At 39.8% G+C, this 24,347-nt stretch overlaps 1 protein-coding gene across 1 annotated transcript in view; it reads left to right on the top strand.

Moving 5' to 3' along the window:
- DNAH11 (dynein axonemal heavy chain 11) overlaps positions 1-24,347 on the top strand; it is a 3,642,058-nt gene that overhangs the window by 2,085,011 nt on the left and 1,532,700 nt on the right. The window contains exons 48-49 of the mRNA XM_078663510.1: positions 97-262; positions 10,839-10,941. Of these exons, the coding sequence (XP_078519636.1) occupies positions 97-262; positions 10,839-10,941 (269 nt within the window). The remainder of the gene's footprint in view (positions 1-96; positions 263-10,838; positions 10,942-24,347) is intronic.

Raw genomic sequence — 24,347 nt, 5'->3', positions numbered from 1 at the left:
TGATCCCCCATCGACATTTGCTCGAGCGAAGTCTTTTTGCATTTCTTATAGAATTTTCATTGTCGCCACTAACCATTAATTAATGTAACTTTTCAGGACTTCTTGAGAAACCTTTGGAGAAAAAAGCAGGTCGTAACTATGGTCCTCAAGGAAACAAAAAATTGGTTTATTTTATCGATGACCTGAACATGCCTGGGGTGGATGTATATGGAACGGTTCAACCTCACACATTGATTCGACAGCATATTGATAATGGACACTGGTAAGACATCTGCACAGCTTTCTATTAGGTTAAGGTCTTAAAGTTTTTATTAGAGAATTTACCTTTTTTGCAAATGACTCTACCATCCAAAAGAAATTAAAACAAAACTGTTAGAATTATACATAATATGTAAGAGTGATTTGTATATTATTTTTGCCTGACAGGTCTCTCAGAGACAAGAAAAGAACTATGTAAATATCAGTGGCTCATCCTTAGGTAGCATGAGTTCAGCTTAAGACCTACTGTGGGGGAGGTGATTGGATGGCTAGTTTTAACAACTCAAATAACAATAGAGTGAAATTAGTAAAGAAGCCTGGAACATGTTTTTATAAGGGAAACAAAAGAAATGAAAACAGGAAAAATATATTAAAATGGCTCTAATTATTTCAATGTAAGCTCGTTGGAACAACTTTAGTCAAGGCAATCTATGGAAACATATCATTCAATGAGAACAATTAAGTAATCTGAAACATTTCCTCAGTCGTTTTCAGTTGTACCTGGATGAAAGGTAGGTGGAGTATCACATTCACATACTGAGAACGGGCTCAGAGATTTGACTCACTTAAAAAAGTTATGCCAGTACTTAGTTGTTCTCCTGGAGCTCAAGATTCTCCTTTATGGTCACAAGGCTTCATTCCACAATGGCTCCAGGAACACTAGCTTGGTGATGCCGTAAAGAGGACTGAAGAACCAAGAGCTTTAGGGAAGAAAAAGTCTGACTAAGTGGCTATCGCTGAATGAATGTGATGCTCATGTTTGGTTCTTTTGTGGAGGTATCAGCAGCTGCCACTCACCAGAGGGCACCCGGGTGTCAGGCCCAGAAAGAACATGCAACCCAGAGTAACCTGATCCAGAGGAGGCTCATATTTACTCGTGCTAATGTGGAAGGGGTTGTGAAGATCATCAACATTTTTAAGTAACCTTATTGCTAATACTTTCACTACTGACAATTCTATATGTTTTAGAGCTTGTCTGTCTCATGTAAATTGTGCACTCTGCCCTTCCTAAATGTGAACACCCTTATTTTGTACTCATGCTCCCATTATAGTATTTCTCATCCTCCATCTGAAGCCTTCCTCAAATTGTCGATGTTTTGCTGTGATTTGTTTGCCCTCCTAGTTACCTGGGTCATTTCAAGCTCTTACCTAGGGAACCAGAGGGTTTGTGAATGTTTATAAAGTCCTAGTTTTATGTATCTTATGTATGTTGTAACACTAGGTCGTGACACAGCGAAGTGTTGGAGTTCTAATAGAGATTTTTCCCTCATTCTCTTTCCTATGTTTCCATGAGCACCTAGATGCTAGAGGACTAGATCAAATCCTAGGTGTTCTGAGGGATTGGGGTGTCACTGGGATTCTTTGTAGGCCTATCTTTAAGCCTCTGTTATTGCTCGAACCTTAAAGTTTGTCCGCCACCTTAGCTTCCTGTTGTGGATCCTACAGCGGATCTCTCTCTCTCTCTCTCAAGACCTTGCCGACACCCAGAAAGACATGAAAATATCAGTGAAATAAAGACTCATCTACAAAGTCGACAGACTGTCCTATTGGAAAACCTCAGTGTTTTTGCTTTAGAGCAGCATGCCTCTGATCATGCCTTCTTGTCAAATGCTACTAATCAATGGTTTTTGTTGGTGCATTAAAACAAGGAACCCTACCTGATTTTATATAAAAGCTCTCAATTGACCCTAATCTGTCTTAACATACTTAGTGCAGTGACAGTTTTATTTCATATTTCCTGAAACATCCACATGAGATCCCAAAACATATTCCAAAACTATTTTTGTTGTTGTCCATTAGCAAAGATGCCTTCATTCTAAATCAGTCTGTCTCGGTCCCAGTATTCTACTTCTTTGCAACAATTTAAGTGGTACTTCTTGCACATTGTAACCTGATGCAGCAGTTTTAACCTGGATTTACAGGAGGACAGTCAATGATTCTATTTCAATAGTAAACAGATCCAGTTCCTCGCCCCCCCCCCAGAGGCTGCTGTGCCCCATAGGGGAGTGTTGATTTCCTGCTTATATGAAGCTCTTCGGAATGTTTTGCTAAGGTACTTAGCAAACTATCAAGGAGGGTACAACAAGCCCCTGAATACCCATTGCTACACCGCTACAAGCTAGGGGGTGGCCTGCTTCAATATAAAGAGTGCTACGCAAACAAATGAAGGACGGAATGCTGAATAAATCATACATTCACCCCCAGTCAGGCGATGTGGGTTAAATCCATAATTTGTTCTCTTTGCATTTGTCACCCCAAGTGGAAAGGGTGTGCCCAGACGTGGGTCCCATGCTCTCCATGCTACTGGAGTCAAGCTATCCTGGCTGATGAGGGCTGAAAGCCCGAAACCGGTCCTAGGATGCTTGTTTCCAGTCCAGGGAGGACCTGAGGACCTGACCTGGCAGTTCGGGCTGGACTGTTCCCATTGGGCGCAGGGTCAAGACTGATTTGCATATGGCTGGGTCCAAACTGGAATGGCATGGTAAGCAAAAAAACGATGGATTTAGCCCCAGATCTCTGTACTGGGATGAATGTAGGATGTTGTTCTGCATTCTGTCCATCAATTGTTGCTTTTGCAAACAGAATGATAGAGCATGGAAATCCACCACGAGATCCTCCAATTTGGTCGCAATTGAAGCCATGAACACAACAACTTCCCAGCTGTCCTTCTCCATGCCACACATTCTGCCATCAACCAGGACCACACATATAAAGGCTGGCCAATGTAAGTAGATACTGCTCTTGCTGCCACATCTCGTCAGCACTGGCACAACTTTATAAATCGCAAGCAATGGATGATGACTTAAAATGTTCCTGACATGGGGCGTTGTTGGATTTGATTTTTTTGTAATTGCTATATTTCTTCAAGCCACGCCACAGCGGAATGTAGCCCACCAGTTGCCAGACTCATCTGATGAGAAGTCCATTCCTGCTCGTTCCCACTTTTCCTCTGGTTGTGCTGCCTCTCAGTTTTTGCCATCTCTCATTCTGTGTCTACGGCCAAGTTTTAAGCCACTGCCCATCTGGGCATGCTTGTTTGCGGTCCAGGGAAACCATTGCTTGGCAATTCGGGCTGGACTGTTCCCATGAAGCACAGGGTGAAGACTGATTTGCATATAGCTGTGTCTGAACTGGGGTGACGAAGTGAGCTAAAGAACAATGATGGATTCAACCCAGATCTGTGACTGGGGCTGAGTGTTTGAAAAGTTTCTGCGCTCCGCCCATCATCTCCTTGAATTTGCTCTGCTTTCAATCATTATGTTTGCCATGCTTTACATAGGCAGTATTGCTCCACTGATTAACAGGATGATACAGCTGAAAGGTTACTTAAGTCAAGCAGACTGGTCCATTAAATGGAAACTGCTCCTGTGAACTCAGTAATCAACCCTTTTGGTAAGATAGCTAGTTTCCTCTTCATGTAGGGGAAATCTCATTTAAATTGTAGGGTTGCATCATATTTAGGCATAGAACACATCCACACATTATCATGCAATTATTGTTAACATGGGGTGAGACGTATTAACACAATTATATGATGTGCTTTAGTTTATAGATAAACGGCATGGAAAGTTAACGTAGAAAATAAATGTAACAAGCAGAAAACGTTAACATGAAAAACTCATATTGTGCAACTGACACTTATCCGTACACTGAATGTGCTTATTAATTTTGCCATTTCACACATGGGTAAATGTATTACTTGAAATGATAATAATGGTTGTGGAAATCGTAATGATGTGAAGAGATACGTCTTATGTTAGCCGAAGTCCTAGTCCCTGGAAACTCTTGCTTCAAATAAATAATAGTCGAATTTCATATGTATGGCAGAGTCTATTTACTTTCGTTTCCATTGAGGGTGGAGGATACATTTTTTAGGAAAAGTAATAACCTTGTTTTAGTAAGCTAGGCAAGCAGAGAAGAAGTTACAATTGTGTCGCTTGGGTCGATAAAGGAAGGCTGTTGTGCTTCACACAGGAGAAGGCGTGGGAACCAAGGACGAATTGTATCGTGAAAGGTACACCGCCGACATCATGAACATTTTTTTTTAGGACTGTACCCAGGAACAACACCAGGGGGGAAACATCCTTTACAACGCAACTTTTACTACGCAGTGCCTTTACGACGTAACTTTTACAACGCAAACCATTACAATGCATTGCGCTGGGGAGCGCTCTAGGATAGGGAATAAGTTTAATTTACTGTCCAACACCTTCCCTAGTGTCCACGGGGACTGGAGTTGGAATAGTAAATTAAACTATTCACTATCCAGCGCCCCAAAGCACTATGCGTTGTAATGGTATTCGTTGTAAATACCGCGTTGTAAAGGCGTGCGATGTAAAAGTATGCGTTGTAACATCATACATCCACACCAGGGGAAAGTTAACCCTGAATAACTGGTTGTTGAAGTTGGGGATAGTGCACCACTGTATTCTTGGCTTCAGAGAGAGAACATCTTATAAAGTGCTCTGTCTTCTGTAGCTTCATGCTACTTAACCCATTGATCATGGAGAGATTTCTTAGGGAGAATCCACGCCATGACACCTTTTAACCTTCTTCATGAAAATGCTCACTTAGTGATGTCACTTTAGTGCTAGAGAAGAGATAGGCCTATGATTTCTATTCACCAACTCTCGATGCAGGGATATTTGGACTCAAGCTTCCTGATTTTCTGTATTCTATTTCTTGAATTAATTGTGGTGTTCATGCTGCATCGTCTAAACTGGATGCACAGATTTGGCTTCATGCTGATTCCTATGTATTGCTATACTCTTGTGTTGAGGTGTTTCTATGTTCAGTTGTTCTAGGCTTTGTAATAAATGAACTAACCATAAGTAGTTGTCTGTGGGTTGTTAAGTACCCATAGACGTTATTGGCTAATTGATTGTTTCTTTAATGATTTTCCTCCCCTCTACACTTTCATGCTGCTAAAAAGAACCACCAGAGCGAGACTCTACAATGGCCCAGAACTTATGGGCACAGCTTTTTCACTCCTTTTCCCTATTCTACATACTGGGCTATGGGTTGTGGAGTGTCTGATCTCATCTTTATATTCAGAACTATCACAGTTTCTTGTGATACTGTTTCAGATAGAAGCTGCACTGGGCCATTGGTGTCACTTTTAAGCATTAGTTACAAGCCTCTGTTGGGGCTTGTGGATTGGTTTACCTTTACTGCAGGTTTCATCTCTCTTAGGTCCCTCTCATGCTTTCCAGTGAATTCTGTTTGACTACACACCTTCCTAGCGCATTTAGGATAGGCTCTAGCAGAAGGCACACAATGGTTTTGTGATGTGCGTATAGATATAGTCACTTCCTTATCGACTCTACGCTGCTGCTAGCAATTCAACTCTCTGCATTTTCCTGTGAACGCTGCTTCGCCATGAAGGAGCTTATCTTATTCATGTGATTTAATACAGCACGTAATTTACCCAGAGGTGTCAGAGTGAATTACAATGAACAAAGTACATTAATTAGATCAGACATTACAGGTAACGTAGTAGAGGTGACAAGACATATAACCACTAGAGTTAACCAGAGTGAAGGTTACATATTTACAAAATATAGATTCACTAAAAAAATACACATTGCAAACTAATGTTAGAGCATTTAGGGTTCAAAAGAACATATTCCACCGTTGAAGCAGAAGGCCAAACTAGTTTTCCAGTGAGAACATGAAACAGTCAGAGAATTATTGGTAACTGTGTCTTTGGAAAAGAAGGGTTTTAAGGTTTAAGATAAGGGTTTTAAGGAATAAAGCAAGCCACATTGCTGTGATGAAGGTTCAATGAAATTTTAATTAGAATTCACGTGACACCACTGCTCTCCCCAACTACATCCACGGTAGGGCACTAGGAGTGTTATAGGGGGGTGTGTAATCAGAGAAAAAAGTATTTGTTGCTAGATTTGAAAATCACAGTTGGATAGGTATGCTAATTTCTTTCTTAAAAAGTTCCCTTTCTTCCCCCAAGTTTTGCAATTCACTCTTTCATGCTGTCATGGTACTGCCATGATGTTGTTGGCAAGTTTCAATTCTTTGATTCATTTTGACTGCCTACTATACTTTTAAGTAGGATCAGGGACAATTACTTTGTTTTATTCTTTCCTATACTACAACTGTTTCTTCTTTTTCTCCATAAACATGATATTGTTTCCTATTGTCTGGGCTCTCCAGTTTTTTTCTTTTAGTGTATTCTTTTTATCTTCATATTTATTTATTATACCATCATCAATATTTGTTCGTTATTTTGGATTACAAAAATTCAGTATGGAGGTACAATAAAAATTAATTAAATTACTTGCAGGATGGTTCCAATAATGTGAAAACCAATTGACTGGATTAATACAAAATCCCACAATCTGCTGGGTAATTTTTAGATTGCCTGGATGAATTATATGTTATTGTACACACTGACGTCATAGATACTGTCCTTCTTTGTAGTCTGTCACTGGAACCACTTGTGGATAAAATGGTGGATGTGTCTGATTATCTATACTCGTTGTTGCACTAAAATCACACTTTAAAACCCTAAAACCAAGGAGGGTGGAACACAAAGATCTGCAGGACGCATCTTGATTTAAGATATACTACAGATATGATCAACTGTGGTAGAACCTGATTTATCTTTCTTTTGGGATAGAAATGCATACAACAAGCCACTCACATATACATCGCCACTGTGTAATTATAATTAGGTCAGAATGTTTCTAATAACTTTAGTGCCATTTGAGGAATCTGCAAAACCTTTAAAAAAAGTTCATCCACTTAAGTTCCTTCCCGGAAAGTTTCATGCTGATCCCTCAAGTGGGGGCAAGAAAAAGGTGGGTTGTCCCAAATCATTGATTTCCCATGTTTTTTCCTATAGGAAACTTTGCTACCTGATTCATGAAAAACTGCTAAATGAAATTACACCACATTTGGGAAAAGGTTATCAAATCATAAAAAGCACATTTTCTGAGTTATCGGTACAGCTGTCGAGTGTTTGGCAGTTATATATGCGATTAAAAAGACAAAATTCTGTCCTGTGCTTAATTTGCCCCAGTGGTTCTCAGCGCTGGGCACCGGCATGTAAATGTAAACACCGGCACTTATGACAGTCTAACACATGGTGGCGCTGTTTGTCTGTTTTCAATATGATCACAACAATAGCTGTTTATTCATTCAATATACATTAAAAGTAACTAATACCTGCTGCCCAAGCCATTCTTATAGCTTTGAGGGGCCTGGAATAATCTGGACAGTTACACTTATAGGAATGTGATGGTCAGTAGTTGTGTTGTTTCTGTCATTGGTAGTGCTGGCAGGGGCAATTGGTGGTGCAAGCTGCAGTGGCCTCCTGATGAGGGCCCTGGCACTTATTTGTTTGCAAATTAAGCATTGCTCAGGCCCAGAGAACAACCCTCCGTAGTTTAGCAAAATACACAATACACATTACTGTGATGGACACAATAGCATACAAGCTTAGAGCCGTGTTTAAAACAAGAGTGAGATAAATCACCTCTTAGTGAAGCACCCCTACATTTAACATTATTCAACTACCTGCAATGCCTCAAAGTCTAAGACAAAGTTCGGAAAGTAACCATCTACTCCTTACAAATGTCCTTGCTATGTGGAATTTGTCTATACCACTGTATTACAACTATTTAACATGGGCACATGCCAAGACACTTGCTAGTGGATAATCTGTTTTAAAAGAAACTTTGGCCTTTCTCGCACATTGTTTTGAAGCAGGCTTTGGTGTTAAGCCTCAATCTACTTTATAATAGGCCTGAACATAGTTCTTCTGCTATGCGGAACTCCACAAATTAACCAAACATCTCTGCCGCACTACATGGAGTGCATTACGTTGCCCTGTACGCACTGATTTTTAGCACTAAGTGTTTGTCCCACGCTGTATAAAACCAGCACGAACAGTACCATGTGCAGCGCATGGGGTCGCTGCTTCTTTCTGCCACTCGAGTAGATGTTCTACTCGAGCTGCAGCTTCCTCAATGCGAATGGAAGGTTTCTCAGCGCAAGTGATAGTGACCAGCTGCGACCACTCATGTTGAGAGATCTCCCCAGTGGGTGGTCTGGAATAAGATTTTCCTCACTCACGCTTGCCAGCTTCATGTTGGCGAGTGCGAGCGTGGAAAAAACTCCGCTCCACTCAGTTTTTTTCAGTACTCCGTGCGGAGCGCAAAGTGGGAAAAACGGAATTCCACACCCAGGCCTACTTTCAAAGATTCCTATGCAACCCACATGAGGTGCACTCAGCTTTTCCTCGTTTAACCAGGAGTAATACTTACACCCCAAACTTTAGTGGTTTGAAAAGATGCGCTTCATAACGTTCAACATACACAATCACATGTTATCAGTGCTGTTATCAGTGATGCCATTTAATATGTGACGAGTGATGTAATACCTGTAATCCAATAAGAGGAACTGGAGTTATGAATTTGGTAAATGTGTAAGTTAAAAAATAGAGCCAAGAATCTCAAATTGCCTATAATAGTCAGTGGCTGGGGTAGAGCATAATCTAGACGTGAGGCATGAGAGAGTGGGAAAGTGTAGCTCAATGGTTAGAGCGGCAGACCCTGATGCAGAGGTCTGGCCCGGGACCAGGGTTCAATTCCCGCCTCGTCGGCTCTTGGACTCAATCTCCCCGGACCTGATAATTCTCGCCTCGGTGCCTAGTCTAATCATGGGTCCCACTCTGTGACTCTGGGCAATAGCTTGCTTAATCTCCACAACGGCCCCAGCAGGGCTTGGATGCCTGGCTTCACCTTGGGGGTGCCCAGGAGTGGACATTTCACATGGAAAAGCCAGGAAGGGTTCCACAGCGGTATGACAGCAGCGCCGGGACGCCCCGTCGCGTTGGCAGCCGTGCGCTTTACAAATACAACACATTTACAATGAGGCTAAATGGTCCTAATATTACCACCTGAGGCCCAGGGGCCCTATTGACAAAGATTTAGCTGTGACTTACTCCAGTATTATTTTTGGCTTAATACCTCATCATTGAGCACTAATGGCTTTGAACACTAATTAAGCTGTCATAAAAAGACTTGCACCATTTGAAAGGATTTTGAAAAACGTCACAAATTAAAAAAATTGGTAATATAGAGGATATGTAAATTATGTTTAACAGTTCTTGTACAGCAATGTGGCTATTCTGGGAAAGGGACTCAAGATAGACCAAAACGATTGGGCTGGCCTGTATACATGAGTACACATCTGAGTGGTAATTATCGATGGTAACAATTCGTTAGCAAACAACATTGACATTGTGCTCGCCAATTTCACAAATGGAAAATGGCGAAACTGGGAATGTTGAATAGAGAGGAGCTTTATTTTATGCATACTCTGGTTACATATCTCCTCTTTCTGGTAACTCATGATTAAACACTATAGCTCTCCTTTGACACTCAAAAATCATATTGGATGAATCAACAAAAAGCTATTTATTCTCGTCACTCTAAATGGTGAAAGATACTCATCCCAACGTTTTTGTGGACTAGCAAACATTGGGCACAGCATTGGAAAAAGTCTGATCGCCCATTGTAAACCGTTTACATTCACCTTTTATTTTAGAAACACAAACTGATCTTCAAAGAAAAGTGAATCTTCCCAAATATTTTAGAGTGTCAAGGTGATAAAAATTAATTGCATCACTGAAAAATGTCAAATCTGGGAATGTGTGTTTTCAACACATCCATGATTCTAATGTGAGATGTGCAACAAGTAACATCAATTGCTGGTTGGGTGAGGATTCTATGGGGGTGATTATGATGGCGGCATCTCGAAGCACTTCTCCGCCACCATATTATGATGGTGGGCGGTGTGCTGGCGGACGCAAAGTCCGTCAGCCACAGGTCAACCACAGGCAATCATTACGATTGCCTGGTGGACCCACCAAACATCTCTTAAATGGTAGCGGTGTGTAGCAGGCACCGACCACCAGATTAGGATGCTGCATCCCCGCCAGCCTGTGTATGGCGGTTCAACCGCCATTCACAGGCTGGCGGGGATGTACTTCGGGGGCCCGTAATGGGCCCCCCTTCAGCAGGGGCACTCAAGTTTTGTACTTGGGGGGCACCTATGGGGCCTGCCAACATTTCCCTGCACCATGTGGGAGGCACTGTGTGGGGAAATGCATTTTTACCATTGGGGCGGGTGCTGCAGCCAGCAGCACCCTCGGCAATGGTAAAGATGCACAATGCGACTGCCACAGCGGCGGTCGCATTGTAATTCCATGTGTGGGACCGCCGTCATATAGGTGGACGGTTCCAAGCCCCGGGACTATGGCAGACAGACTAAAGTCCCTCTGCCATTGTAATCAGCCCCTATGTTCATAATGTTATGGTTTTACTTTCTTTATACATGGATGGCTTACAATAACTTAATAGAGTAAATAGGTGTTTAAGATGAAATTTAAAAACGTGGCATGGCGCGATGCAAAGATATACATTTTTGTGATGTTTTCCTTGTGGGTGCTAGCTTTACAAAAGTTTGATGGTTGCCACTATAATCTTTATATAAAATGCCCACCCACACTAAGCGTACATAGAAGGTTAAATTAATGTTTTTTTTTTATATCTTAGGTATGACAGACACAAGTTAACTCTAAAGGAAATTCATAAGTGTCAATATATTGCATGCATGAATCCAACCGCAGGCAGTTTCACTATCAACCCACGACTACAGGTAACGTTTTAGGCTATGCATTTATTTAAATTGATTGCAATGGTAAAGATACATGACCAGGGATGTGTTAAATTAGCAGTATCCAACTTTATTGTCAGTCAACCTACGCACCATGATTGATATTGTATTGTCCTGGCCTTTGAAAAAGGTTATAAATAACATTGTTAAAAAAATTAGCATTACCTTAAATCACAGGTATATCCTGGCATATGAGGCCAAACTTAATGCATGAAAATGTATGATAATGTAATAACAAGAAAGAGCATAGCCACAAATATATATTTTCACAAATATTGATGTTGAATGTATTGATTGTTACATAGGGGTAAAAACTATTGAACCATTATAAAAATGTGAGCTGTCAAATACATCAAATAGAACCGTATCTTCTTAGACCTTATTACAACTTAAATCATAAACCGTGAAATAAAAAAAATAATATTTTAAAAGGTTTGTGGTATAATAATATGCTATTGCCCTTCTTTTCTGAAAAATGAATGCTGCAAGTTAAGTTTATATTTTTGGGGATTAATAGGCTTAAACTAAATATGAAAACACAACGTTTTATTTCTTTTTTTTCTGGTCACCCTAGTATTCAACTTCAGTATCAAAGAAGTTTATGCAAGTCTTCTGTTTCAGAAAAATGGGGTATTTGTCCAAATAGATTTTCATACAAGTGTTTTTGGGGCTTATGTTAGTGGAGGTGTTTTTTAAATGAATTAAAGATAGTGAGGTTAATGCGCAAGATAGTGAGGTTAATGCGCTGTTCAAATTCTTTTTCTAATGGCAAATTTAATGCTGTGGGACTAAACGATCATATTGAGTGTCATAATAGCATAACAAAACTTCCATGTACAGTAATGAAGCGATATCTGCTTACATAAAAGGAGCGATCAAGGCAGTAAAAATACATAAAAGATGATGGAATTATATTCAGTCTTTGCATCGTATGTAAACAGTATCTACAATATTATTCTTAAATCTGTTCACAGACTTTAAAAAAAAAATGCATACAATATATTTAATGCAGTCATCAGAAATGTAGTAATGCATATCGATTTCTTATTTCCAATGCATTTAAAACTGAATGGCTTATATCTATTGAAGATCATTTTTGAAAGTACTCCATGCCAATCATATATTGCCTAATCTCTGCCATGTGCAACATAGAAACTAAAAAGGTAGTTCTTGGGCCAGAGTATAGTGGGCAAAGTAACAGAAAATGACACATGCTCTGACATTATTGTAATGGCAGAAGGGGAATTGGTGCTGCTAAGCGCATTGTATTGGGAACACAACTAGACACAATTAGATTCAGTCTATAAAACATGAGATTATAGCGATCACATTGGGTTCTCTATGTATAATAAATATTGTTCTGTATGTTTAGCAGTTGATATTTGCAAATAAGCCTGAACAGTCTTAATTTTCAGTGTACTGTGTAGTCTCTCAACCAAACACTTTAGAATCTGCACCAATACTTCATGGTTCACAGAACATATCAGTTAAGCCCAATTTGTGGAAGGATGATTTTAAGTATGCAAGCCACAGTATTTTGTTTGCATTTTCTAGGGATTAACCATCAGAAATGTACACTGTTACTAAACCAGCCTCTGGATTTTGCCTGCATTTGATCCGTAAGGAGAGTGGGGCTACTCCCAACTGATCCCCTATAAATGATAAACTCAACTCCTCATTGCATACAAAATTGGCTGAGGTTTTTTGAAGACTGGGAGTAACCTACGTGAGAAGCCATTTTCCATATGTTGAAGTGGGTCTGCATTTTGATACCCGCACACCCCTGCCCTATATCGGGAAGCCGAGGTGCATTTTGTTTTAATCTCAGCTAATGGTTGGCGTATTAGTTTCCCAGCAAAACAAAAAAATGCTTCAATAATCCTTCCCTTATGTTGAGATTTCATTTGGAGATGTGATTTCCATAATAGGGAGGAACTAAAAATTATACCTAAATAGCTCAAATTATTGATCTTTTTCAGAGATGTTCCCCGCATTCTAAAGTGCTTAGTTTTAGTGTTCAGCGGCCCACATGTCATTATGTAGGTCTTTGAATAATTCACTTTTAAATTCAGGACCTCCATAAAATCCACAAAAGCCCCTGAAGACCATTTGCTGTATGAGCGATCAATTCCGCATCATCTGCGTATAAAAGTATTTGTCACTCTACCATCCTTGGCAAGTCTTAATCGAGCCCTAGTAGATGTTCCGTTATTCTATTTATGTAGATCAGGAAACGGAAAGGTGGCTAATACACATCTGTCTTACTCCTCTATTGTTGATTTTTTTTTTCCTGAGAGACATACCAACTGTAACTTTCAAATCAAAATGCAAAGGTTTTATTAAGATAAGGAGCTCTGTCTCAACCCACAGGCTCTGCATTATTTCCCATAATTTTTCACGATTGACGAAATCGAAGGCACTCGATAAGTCAATGAATGTCATATGAACAGCCCCCCCATTTTTTACTTTCACATATCTACTTCCAAACTGGGCTGGAGTCAAGTTCTTTTCTCTTCAGCCCAGACCTCTAAATGGAACAAGATTACTCACTCTAGTATTTTTGCAGTGGAATCAATAAGTGCGATTGGTTGATAACAGGCTGGTATTAATTTATCTCCCTTTTTAAAGATGGGAACTAAAATGTCTGGAATAGTACCCTCAACCGCACTCCGTAACACATTTGTTAATCCCGGCCCCCATAGATGCACGTTGGATTTCAAAAGACCAACTGGTACCCCCATCAGAACCTGACGCTTTCCTTGAGGCAAACTGGTTGATAGCCCAACTATTTTGTTTAATTCTATGGGGATATTAAGGGGTGCTGGAGCTAGATCTAAGCTGACGGTCCTATTCGGAGCCTCACCAGGCTGTCTATCAATAGGCTGGTATCAAAGCTGCCATTTTTGGCGTATCAAGTCCTTCCAAGCTTTGTTTCATATTTCCCTTTTCCTTTCTTCCAATGCAGCCTTGTATCCATGCCTAGCATTTTAAATGTATGCTGGGCAGTGAGGGGTTGTTTTGAATGTGGTCTTTAAGAATTTGTGGGCAGCAGTGCAGATGGCACTGAACCATCAATATAAATGTGCCTCATCATTTGGCCCATTAAAAGTTAAACCCTCTGCAATTGACTCGCACACGCGCTAAAACTCTATTAATACTGATATGTGGGTTTGATTTTCTGTCAGACAAACCATGATAGACTCCATATTATCTTCAATTATTTTTGGGTTGAATTTTGATCCACTTGACTCTCATTCCTTTATTCTTTAAGAAAAACAGTTTACCGCCTTTACCGTCAGAAGTCTTTTTTTTTTACATTACATTTTAAAATAATGCTCACTGGATTATGATCATTAAAACAGTTTGGAATGATTTTAAAACCCAGGACAAGGTGGGAGGCCTCTTGGGATATTATTACGAAATCAATCGTACTCTCAGTGGACCTTCCCATGAAAGTAGCGATGGTTTGACGGTCTTTTGAAGAACCCTTACTTGTAATTATTAGATCACACTATAAGGGTGTTCAGAGCAACCCCTAGAGATGTGTGTTAGTGGGGTACCCTATTGACTCCATTTTCTATGGGAAGGTCACATAAATGACTATCTCCCAGGGCGCATAATTGTTATTATTATTATCAGTATTTGTTAGACGCAAAACGAATCATCCCCACAGGGATCTCTCGGCGCCACAATAACAGAAGAGTGAAGAAAAGGCCGCTGATTAATGATTAAACATCCACGTTTTAAGGCGCTACTTGAACAGCCCTAAGTTGGGACTATCACAGATGTCGTCGGGGAGCTTATTCCAGTGGAGTGGCACAATATAAGAAAAGGAGCGACCTCCCGTTCTGATCTTGTTAATCCTCATGGGGCGCAACAGCTGCCGATTACTCAACCTCAATTGCCTACCTTTTTCCTAAGGTAGACCGGGCCATGCCCCTTTATAGTCTCAAATGCAGGACATAAAAGTTGAAACACTCCTTGCTTCCTAATTGGCAGCCAGTGGAGTTGGCGCAAAAGAGGTTCTGAGGGTGAGCGGGATGGACGATTGAGGGCAAGCCGTGCAGCCGTATTCTGTTTGACCTGGAGTCTAGAAAGAAGATCTTCCCTAATCCCTACCAGTAGGGAGTTGCCATAGTCCAACCTGCTAACTAGTAGTGCCTGAATTAGTGATTTTCTTGCAAAGAGGGGCAACCAGTGAAAGACCTTTCTGAGCAAACGCATCAGGCTAAAGAAAGTGCCAGAGATGTTCTTCACGTGTCAAACCCACAAGATCTAATAATGGGAGCCAGAGAAGATACATACATGTTAAATAATGTGGGGCTTAAAATGGAGCCCTGTGGTACCCCTTTGTCCACAGCCACAGTCTGAGAAGTGAACGGCTCAAGTTGGACTTGTTGAGATCTATCTGCAAGGAAGCTTTCAAACCATCTGAGTGCTATTCCTCTGACAGTAATCTCTCGTAATCTTACCACAAGAATTCAGTGAGAGATGGTGTTGAAAGTGGCTGATAGAACCAAAAGGATCAACATGGTCGAAGTACCCTTATCCAAGGCCAGCTTGATCGTGTCAGTGACTTCTGTTAGTGCATACTCCGTACTGTGCGAAGCCAGGAAGCCTGACTGAGAAGAGTCAAGCATATTATTCACTTCTAAGTACTGGGTAAACTGCTTATTGACTGTGACTTCCATAACTTTGGAAAACAGAGGAAGAAGGGAGATTGCCCTGTAATTTTGTAGGTCCAATGGATCTGCCATGCCTTTTTTTCAATATAGGTCTGATTTGCGCCTTCTTTCATTTCTGAGGGAAGGTGGCTGTAATTAAAGAATGATTACATAATTCAGCAATGGGGGCCGCTAGGGCCGTGGCCACAGTTGTGATAATGAACGGGTGAGCCACGTCTAAAGAGGAACCAGATTTTTGATGAGCCAGTAATGGGTGGACATTGTCCACCGTAATGGCCTCAAATGTTTCCAAGACACAAGACGTGTAATCATTATACTTATATGAATCCCCACTAGGTTCCATTTGTAGGTTAAAGGAGCTATCGATCTTATCAATATTTATCTTGAAGTGATTGGCCAGATCATCACAAAGTTGTTGCATCTGAGGGATGGACGAGTTGTTCACTCTAGAATTGGTGAAGTCTTTCAGGATTTTAAATAATTATTTGGAAGAATTCCTGGCTTCATTAATTCTGGACCCTAGATGCAATCTTCTGGCGCTGTTAGAGTTCCTTAGATATTGTCTAAGGGCCGTTCTTTATGCTAGTTTGTCTGCCTTCTGTTTAGATTTCCTCCATTTCCTTTCCCGCTTCCTGCAACCTCCTTTTCTGTTTTCAGACTATTGTTGTACCAGGGTGCTGGAGCTGATTTTACCCGGGTCTTACAAATTTTACTAGGGGCGATCGTATCCAGAGATTTTATCAGGGCACCCTCTAGTAATTCCACTGCCACATCGCTGTCCACACAATTCTGGTGAACCAGGGTTTTAAATGCCAGGATAAAAGAGAATAGGGTCACATTGCTCCATGGTCTCTGCCAACCTAGGGCAGCTTGGGGCTTGGTTAATCCCTTTGATACATTTAGCGCAAATTTTACCACTGAGTGGTCTGTCCAAGTCAGAATTATTGGAAGGTCAACTACTACATCCTGAGTGTTAGCAAAGATATTATCCAATGTGTGTCCCATTATGTGAGTGGAACTAAATACTTTAGGGAAAAGGCCCAGAGATTCTAGAGCTTCTTTAAGCCCAATGGAGTCTGGATCGGAGGTAATATCAAAGTGATGGTTAAAATCTCCTTTGAACAAACATAATTGGACTGCAAAGAGAGAGGTGCCAGGGATTCCATCAGCAATATACAAAAGTCTTTTTTATTGCTCCCTGGGGGATGGTAGACCTCTGCTCTAACCCAACTAGGGCCATGCTCTCTGTCCAGTTTAAATGCCAACAGCTCCAAACTGGGGGAGGCAAAAGAATCCAAGAGCTTAATGCTCAAAGGGAACCGTGTTGCAATAGCTAGCCCCCCCTCCTTCTTCCCTACTCTTTCTAATCGAGAAATTCTGTAGACTTCCATAAAGGCAATCGCCAATAAGGGGGTGGCAAACTGATGTAGCCACGTTCTGGTAAGGATACAAATATCCGGTTTAAGGAAATAATCCAGATCCCAAATTTCTGCTGCATTTTTAGGGATAGGTCGAGTGATGAGATAAATACCCTGCAAAGTGCATGGTATTCCACTCCTTCCCATTGACTTCTTCCTAGGGGCATTGTTGTTGCACCCTAAAAGGCCTGACAGGCCGGATGGAGAGTCAAGGGTGGCTACATGAGTGGGGGCTTGAAACACCTTGCAGCCCGAACACTGACTGAAAGGTAACTCATGACTCAGAAATAAATACTCCCTACTGCTAGGGTATGTACAATTACTAGAACATCAAGTGCCCCAAGATGGCATCCGTCAAACGGGCCAAACCACCCCCAACAGGGCTGCCTCTCTCTGCGCAAACGGTCTATTAACGAGACCGCAGTGGAACGGAGAGGAGCCTCAACCACACGCGGCAGCCCCAAGGTAAGAAATGAAAATAACAATGTTGCCCCTTATTGCCCCTCTCTACAGTTAAAAACACCAAAATAAGCACAGATTCTTTTAAACCCACTAAAAAGAAAATAGAGTTTCAATTTCGGATTAAAATCAATTTAAGATGATGCACAGCCGTTCTAGTCACCTCCGATAATGAAATGTTAAAATCCCCTACCCACAACAGAACAACTTCCTTGTTCAAGTGCAGGTAAAAGCTCTCCAGAAAATCCTCCGAATCATCAATTATTTTACACACAATTGATTAAAAACGCTATTATATCAACAACATATATTGCTCCCCTGTGAGAGTTATCAAAGAAACCAAAAACTGCTGTGTGAACCATTTAAGTAAAACATTAGCAGTTGTGATTTTTATAGAAACAAAAATCATAATTCCACTCCAAGCCCTTCCTGCTGATTCAAGTTCTGGTTGAAACGGGGCATAATATCAATCTATATGAAAAAGTTCAGCCACCCAGGTCTCCTGCAAAAACAACAGTTGATGGACAGAATGCAGAACAATGTCATTCATTCACCCCAGTTCAGAGATCTGGGCCTAAATCCATCGTTGTTTTGCACTCCACACCACCCCAGTTCAGACATGGCCATATGCAAATCAGCCTTGACCCTGTGCCTCATGGGAACAGTCCAGCCTGAACTGCCAAGCCATGTCTTCCCTGGACCGGAATCAAGCATCCTAGGACCGGTTTCTGGCTATCAGCCGTCATCAGCCAGGAAAGTCAGGTCTCCTGGACACAAATCATGTCAAAAGAGGAAACAAAACATAACTAGTGTTGTGTATTAATCCACAAAGATCTTGATATTAAAAGTGAGTTTATTGGTAAATGAAGAAGCACTTCTCGCATACAACTGAAGGCTCCGGTAATCAGCAGTAACTAACTTCACAGCAACAGTTAATACATACAATCCATCAAATACTAACTGTATTGGGTAGCGAGACATATATATTTAAATCATAACATTTCACGTGATGAACTCAAAAGGAAACATACGCGCGAGTCGCGCACAGTGAATGAACACTAGAATGATATTATATGTGCGCGAGACACAAGAATGAAAGCGCGAGTGTAAGAGCGTGAATGGTTACATACACAACACACCTTCCTCCCTTATAAAACAAAATTTTAATAAAATTTAACCTCTGCCAGATATGTAAGCAACAAAATCTGATAACCATTTGGGTCTCTTTGTTGTTCTTTTGGAAAGAGAAACATTATGTTGGATATCAATTTTTTGATTGTTAATATTATTGCTTTGACAATAAGGTTCTGTAGTTGTGTTTTGCTCAGTGTAACTATTATTTGAACAACAAGGTGTGTTAGCTGTATTATCACAAGCTTTACTCTCACCTAATTCTTCATCTAAAAATGACATATCAGAATGTTCAGAAATAGGTTCTTTGTGATAGACATTTTTATCAGCTTTGAGAATGGCAATTCTACTGAGATTCCAAACTTTATTGTTTGATAATCTCACTGAATTTTTTAGTACTTCTAAAACCTCAAAAGGACCCATGAACGAACTTTCCCCTTTTTTGACTTTCCATGGTTTTTTTACTTTTACCAACATACCGACTTCCACTGTTGGATCTGTTTTTGAACCAAATTTCTCATCAAAGTATTTCTTATTTGTGCAATGAGTGCGAATAAGATTTTCTTTAACCACGCTCAAATCTACTTTTGAAGATGTAGAACTGATTAACCACGATGGATTCACTATAGTTCTGGGAATTCTTCCTCTCATAATTTCAAAAGGAGAGTATCCAGTCATGGTATTCACATTTGTTCTGTACATCCATACTTTTTTAAATATTTCAATTTCCCATTTCTTGTCATCATCACTAGTAAACTGTATGGCACTCTTGAGAACCCTATTGAATCTCTCTATTACTCCATTTCCACTAGGGTTATATAAGGAAGTAGTGGAATGAGTAATGCCAAGTCTAGAAAAATAATCATTTGCTTTCTTTGAACTAAATTGTACACCATTATCAGAAATAATTCTTATTGGTAGTCCTTCTTCAATAAAAACTTTATCTAGGAAACTTAACACAGAATCAGTATCTATTTTCTGAACAATTTTGATAATAGGCCATTTGGAGAAAATGTCAATTGCTGCAATGACATATTTAGATTCATAACCAATGGGACCCATAATATCTATCGCAATGGTTTCCCATGGATTGTCCGGAATGGTGTGTGTACTCATATTTGGTTTAAGAGTTACTAGAGATTTATCAGAATTTGCGCATACTACACAATTTCTGATCAACCGTTCGATGAACATGTCCATACCTGGCCACCAAAATAAATTTTTTTAACCTGTTGTTTGGTTCTGACCATACCTCTATGACCTTCATGGCTTTGTAAAACTATATCTTTCCTTATACCTATGGGTGGAACAATACGTTCTCCTCTTTTAATGATGTCTTTACAACATGAAAGCTCTGTTCTCACTTCCCAGAAGCTTTTCAACTCTGAATCTAAACATTTCTTATCAGGCCAATCAGTATTGATGTAAGTAGCTACATTCTTTAAAACGTTATCGTCTTCAAATTTCTTCTTCCACAGAGTTTGATCAATTGAAATAGGACCTTCATCATGAATCATAGCAATTTTGAAATTATCCCATTCATTATGTAAGTCTTCTTGAATGGGTAGTGGCATCCTAGATAGGAAATCTGCAGAAACATTTTCTTTACCAGGTACATATTGTATATTATAAATGAAGTCTTGTAAACGCATGGACATGCGTGCAATGCGAGCTGAGGCTCTCAACATGCCTTCGGTAGTAAGAAGTCGTACTAAAGGTTTGTGATCACTCCTTAGAACACATTCTTTACCCCAGACAAAAACTCTGAAATGTTCTAAGGCCCAGATGCATGCTAAAGTTTCTCTTTCTATTGTGGAATATTTTTCCTCAGCAGGTGTAAGTGCTCTGGAAGCATGTGCAATAACAACCTCTTTTCCTTTATTTGTTTTTTGAGTAAACACAGCACCTAAACCCTTTGAGCTGGCATCAGTAGTGATGATATTTTGTAAAGAAGGATCAAAACAAGAGAGTGCATTCGCGGAGCAAATAGCATTTTTCACATCACAAAACTCCTTCTCACATTCATTCGTCCACTCAAAAACAACTCTGTTTTTGATTAACTGTCTGATATTATACGTTCTACATGAAAATTCAGGCACATACCTGGCGTAGAATTCGACTAGACCTAAAAAAGATCTTACATCATCCTTTGACTGAGGATGAGGAGCGGACTCAATGGCTTCTAAAAGCGAAGGTTTTGGTTTGATTCCGTCTTCACATAGTTCATGGCCTAAGTAATTTACAGAATGAACACCAAATTTACATTTCTCATGCTTGATGGTAAGGCCATGTGTATTGAGTGCACTTAAAACTTCTTCTAAAGTAGCAATGTGTTTATCTTTGTCATCATTGAATACTAAAATGTCATCTTGAAAACAGATGGCATTTTTGCATTCCTTCAAAATGTCCTGCATAACTCTCTGAAATATTGCTGCTGCAGACGCTAAGCCAAATGGCATTCTGTTGAATCTGAAGCATCCAAAAGGTGTAATAAATGCAGTCAGGTCTTTACTTTTATCATTTAACTCAATCTGATGGTACGCTGCAGATAAATCGATTGTGGAATTTTTTTTGACCCTCCTACAACAGATAGCATCTCAGAAATGCGGGGAAGTGGAAACTGATCTATAACAATATTATTGTTGAGATGGCGAAGGTCAATGCAAAGTCTTACCTTGCCATTGGTTCGTCTGGCAACAACTATGGGCGAAACCCATTCAGATGATTCTATTCTCTCTATTATGCCTGCTTTTACTAAAGTGTCTAATTCACTTTTTACTTCATCCCTAACGGCAAAGGGAATATTTCTAGCCTTGTGTATTTTTGGACAAGCATTTTCTTTTAAACAAATTTCATGTTTAAAGTTGGTTAGCTTCCCAATGCCTTTTGAAAAAACATTTGGGAACTTATTTAACATCAGAGAAGATATTCCATTCTGTTCATCTATCAACATGACAGGGTTGGGGCTATTGGGATCAAGCACGATGTCAAGTTTTCCACAATCAAACCAGCTAAGTACTGAAGGACCTTTCTTTGAGACATATAACTTTGCAATACATTTTCTGTTCTTAAATCTGAACACTAATGTTCTGAAACCTAAAATGTCTATCCTTCCTCCAGAATATCCTTCAGGATTGATGTCACTTTTCTCTAAGTGACTACTTAATCTTGGCACAAATAGTTTTTTCCATACAGATTCACATACTATAGAATAAGGTGAACCAGAATCAGCATACATGTTGATCTTTACACCTCCAATAATCATATCACATAACGTTTTTTTCTTAATAGTTGTGTCACTTACATTTAGAATTGTGGATTCTTTTATGTTTAGCACAAAAGAACAGTTGTTGGAGTCATTTGTAAAATCTTCTTCATCGCTGTTGTCACTCAATTCAATACATTTCACTTTTTGGTTAAACTTGTTCCTTCTGCAAGCAGAGGTAAAGTGCCCTATTAAACCACAATTTGAACATTTTTGTTTTAAGCCTGGACAATTTTTGTTATTTGCTAAGTGTGATTTGCTGTTGCATCTAAAACATTTTAAGTTACTTTTAAGGTCTTCAGAATTTCCTTTGGAGGGAAATATTTGTTTCTTTTTAGGAAAATCCTTATTTTTATTATCATACTTATGATTAATCTTGGAAACAACTTCTCTACTAATCGAAATGTCTTTGCCTTTAACTTGTTGTGCACTCCTACAAGAAAGTTCAGCTTTCCTAACAATGGATATTATATAATCTAAATTTTCATCACCATTTATCCACAGTCTTTCTTGTATAGTGTCATTACTGGAGTGCATAACAACCTGATCTCTGAAGAGATCTTCTTGTAAATTACCAAATTTGCAATCTAATGCTAAAGTTTTAAGAGAAGAAACAAAATTATCAACAGATTCCTCATTTAACTGCTTCCTCTGAAAGAATTTGTATCTAGAAATTCCTATGCATACTTTAGGGGAGCAGTATTTATCAAAGTCATATATAGCCTTATCAAAGACATTCATATCACCACTTGCTTGTGAGGTAGGTAGTTGATTGAAGGCTTTTAATCCTTCTGGTCCCAAGCAGTGTAAAAAAATACCTTTCTTTTCAGGAGCTTTCATTTTCCCATTGGCATCTAATGTCTCGATATAATTTAAGAAATAAGCTTTCCATTCAATCCAGGGCATACAAGGAGAGCTACCAGCTGACCAATAACTTTGCGGTGGAGAAAGGGTGTAACCTTGAGCACACATAATGGTGGAATGAGAAAGTTAAGTTATGTAAGGTATTTATAACATGTCTCTTTTGTAATTAAACGAATAAATGTTTGTCACAACAAAAAAAAGGTTAATAGGAAAAGTTACTTGGTTGTAGAAGAATCAGTATAACGATCCCAGAAGAAAATGAACGTTTCCCTGTTTCAATTAATGTAGTTTTTTCAGTCTGTCGTTTTCCGTTTATATCCAATTTCTACTTCGTTGTTTATAAATTGAAAATCACCGTTGGAACTGTAAATGGATACCGACGGTAAAAATGAAGTCACCTCTTTTGTCTTTATGACTCAGCTTACGGAGAGTAGCGTCCTAAAGGAAGTGCAGCTTTCGCTTCCGCTTAAACTCATTCAAGCGTAGAGCGGATGAAAATTTTCACCGGCGCGAAAGGAAGCTGCTGCATAGACGCTCTGCAACACATAAAAAAGAAGAGAAAAGGGATTCCAAACCTTGGATTATAAGTTGTCGCTTCTGTAGCAGGTACTGGAGATCCTTCTTGTTATGATTAAAGAGGTGTTCCGACGATCTTGAGAAGTAAAAGTAATTATAAATTACAAAATCGATCGGAAAATGCTTGGAAGTGCTTCTTATAAAAGGTCCAAAATGCTCCGTCCCTCGTCGCCAAATTGTTGTGTATTAATCCACAAAGATCTTGATATTAAAAGTGAGTTTATTGGTAAATGAAGAAGCACTTCTCGCATACAACTGAAGGCTCCGGTAATCAGCAGTAACTGACTTCACAGCAACAGTTAATACATACAATCCATCAAATACTAACTGTATTGGGTAGCGAGACATATATATTTAAATCATAACATTTCACGTGATGAACTCAAAAGGAAACATACGCGCGAGTCGCGCACAGTGAATGAACACTAGAATGATATTATATGTGCGCGAGACACAAGAATGAAAGCGCGAGTGTAAGAGCGTGTATGGTTACATACACAACAACTAGCCAGGGTTTTTTATCTTTGTGCAGGCACCCATATTGTGCCAGGTTGCCACGGTCAAACCTTTTGGGTGCACTTTTGAGTTTGCCACAGTGAGAACAGGTAAAGGGGCCACTCTAGGATGAAGTGTTTGCCGTTGGGATGCTAGGCTTGTATTGCATGTGGCCTCCAAATCACCTTCTAGAGTATTTATCTCATTGAGGATTGGGAGTCAATCAAACATCACCAAATCACTTAATGCTCACATTCATTTGTAACAGAGATATTTCGTGATATAGGGTATGTAGTGAGATGGCCTGATGATTTTGGGTCAGGTGGGGATTGTACTTGCTCACCACTGGGGGTTTATTAGCCAAGTGGCAAAACTCGTATTCCCTCATGACTGATAGTTCAGGCATTGTAATAGTAATTGAACAAGGCCCGGATTTTTAAAATGAATCACTATACAGTCACCTTTGGTAGTGTCCCTGGAATAGCCAACCCAGCT

This window comes from Lissotriton helveticus, chromosome 10 (genome assembly GCF_964261635.1).
Source record: "Lissotriton helveticus chromosome 10, aLisHel1.1, whole genome shotgun sequence".
NCBI classification, from domain to species: Eukaryota; Metazoa; Chordata; class Amphibia; order Caudata; family Salamandridae; genus Lissotriton; species Lissotriton helveticus.
This window is presented reverse-complemented; position numbering and strand designations above follow the sequence as displayed.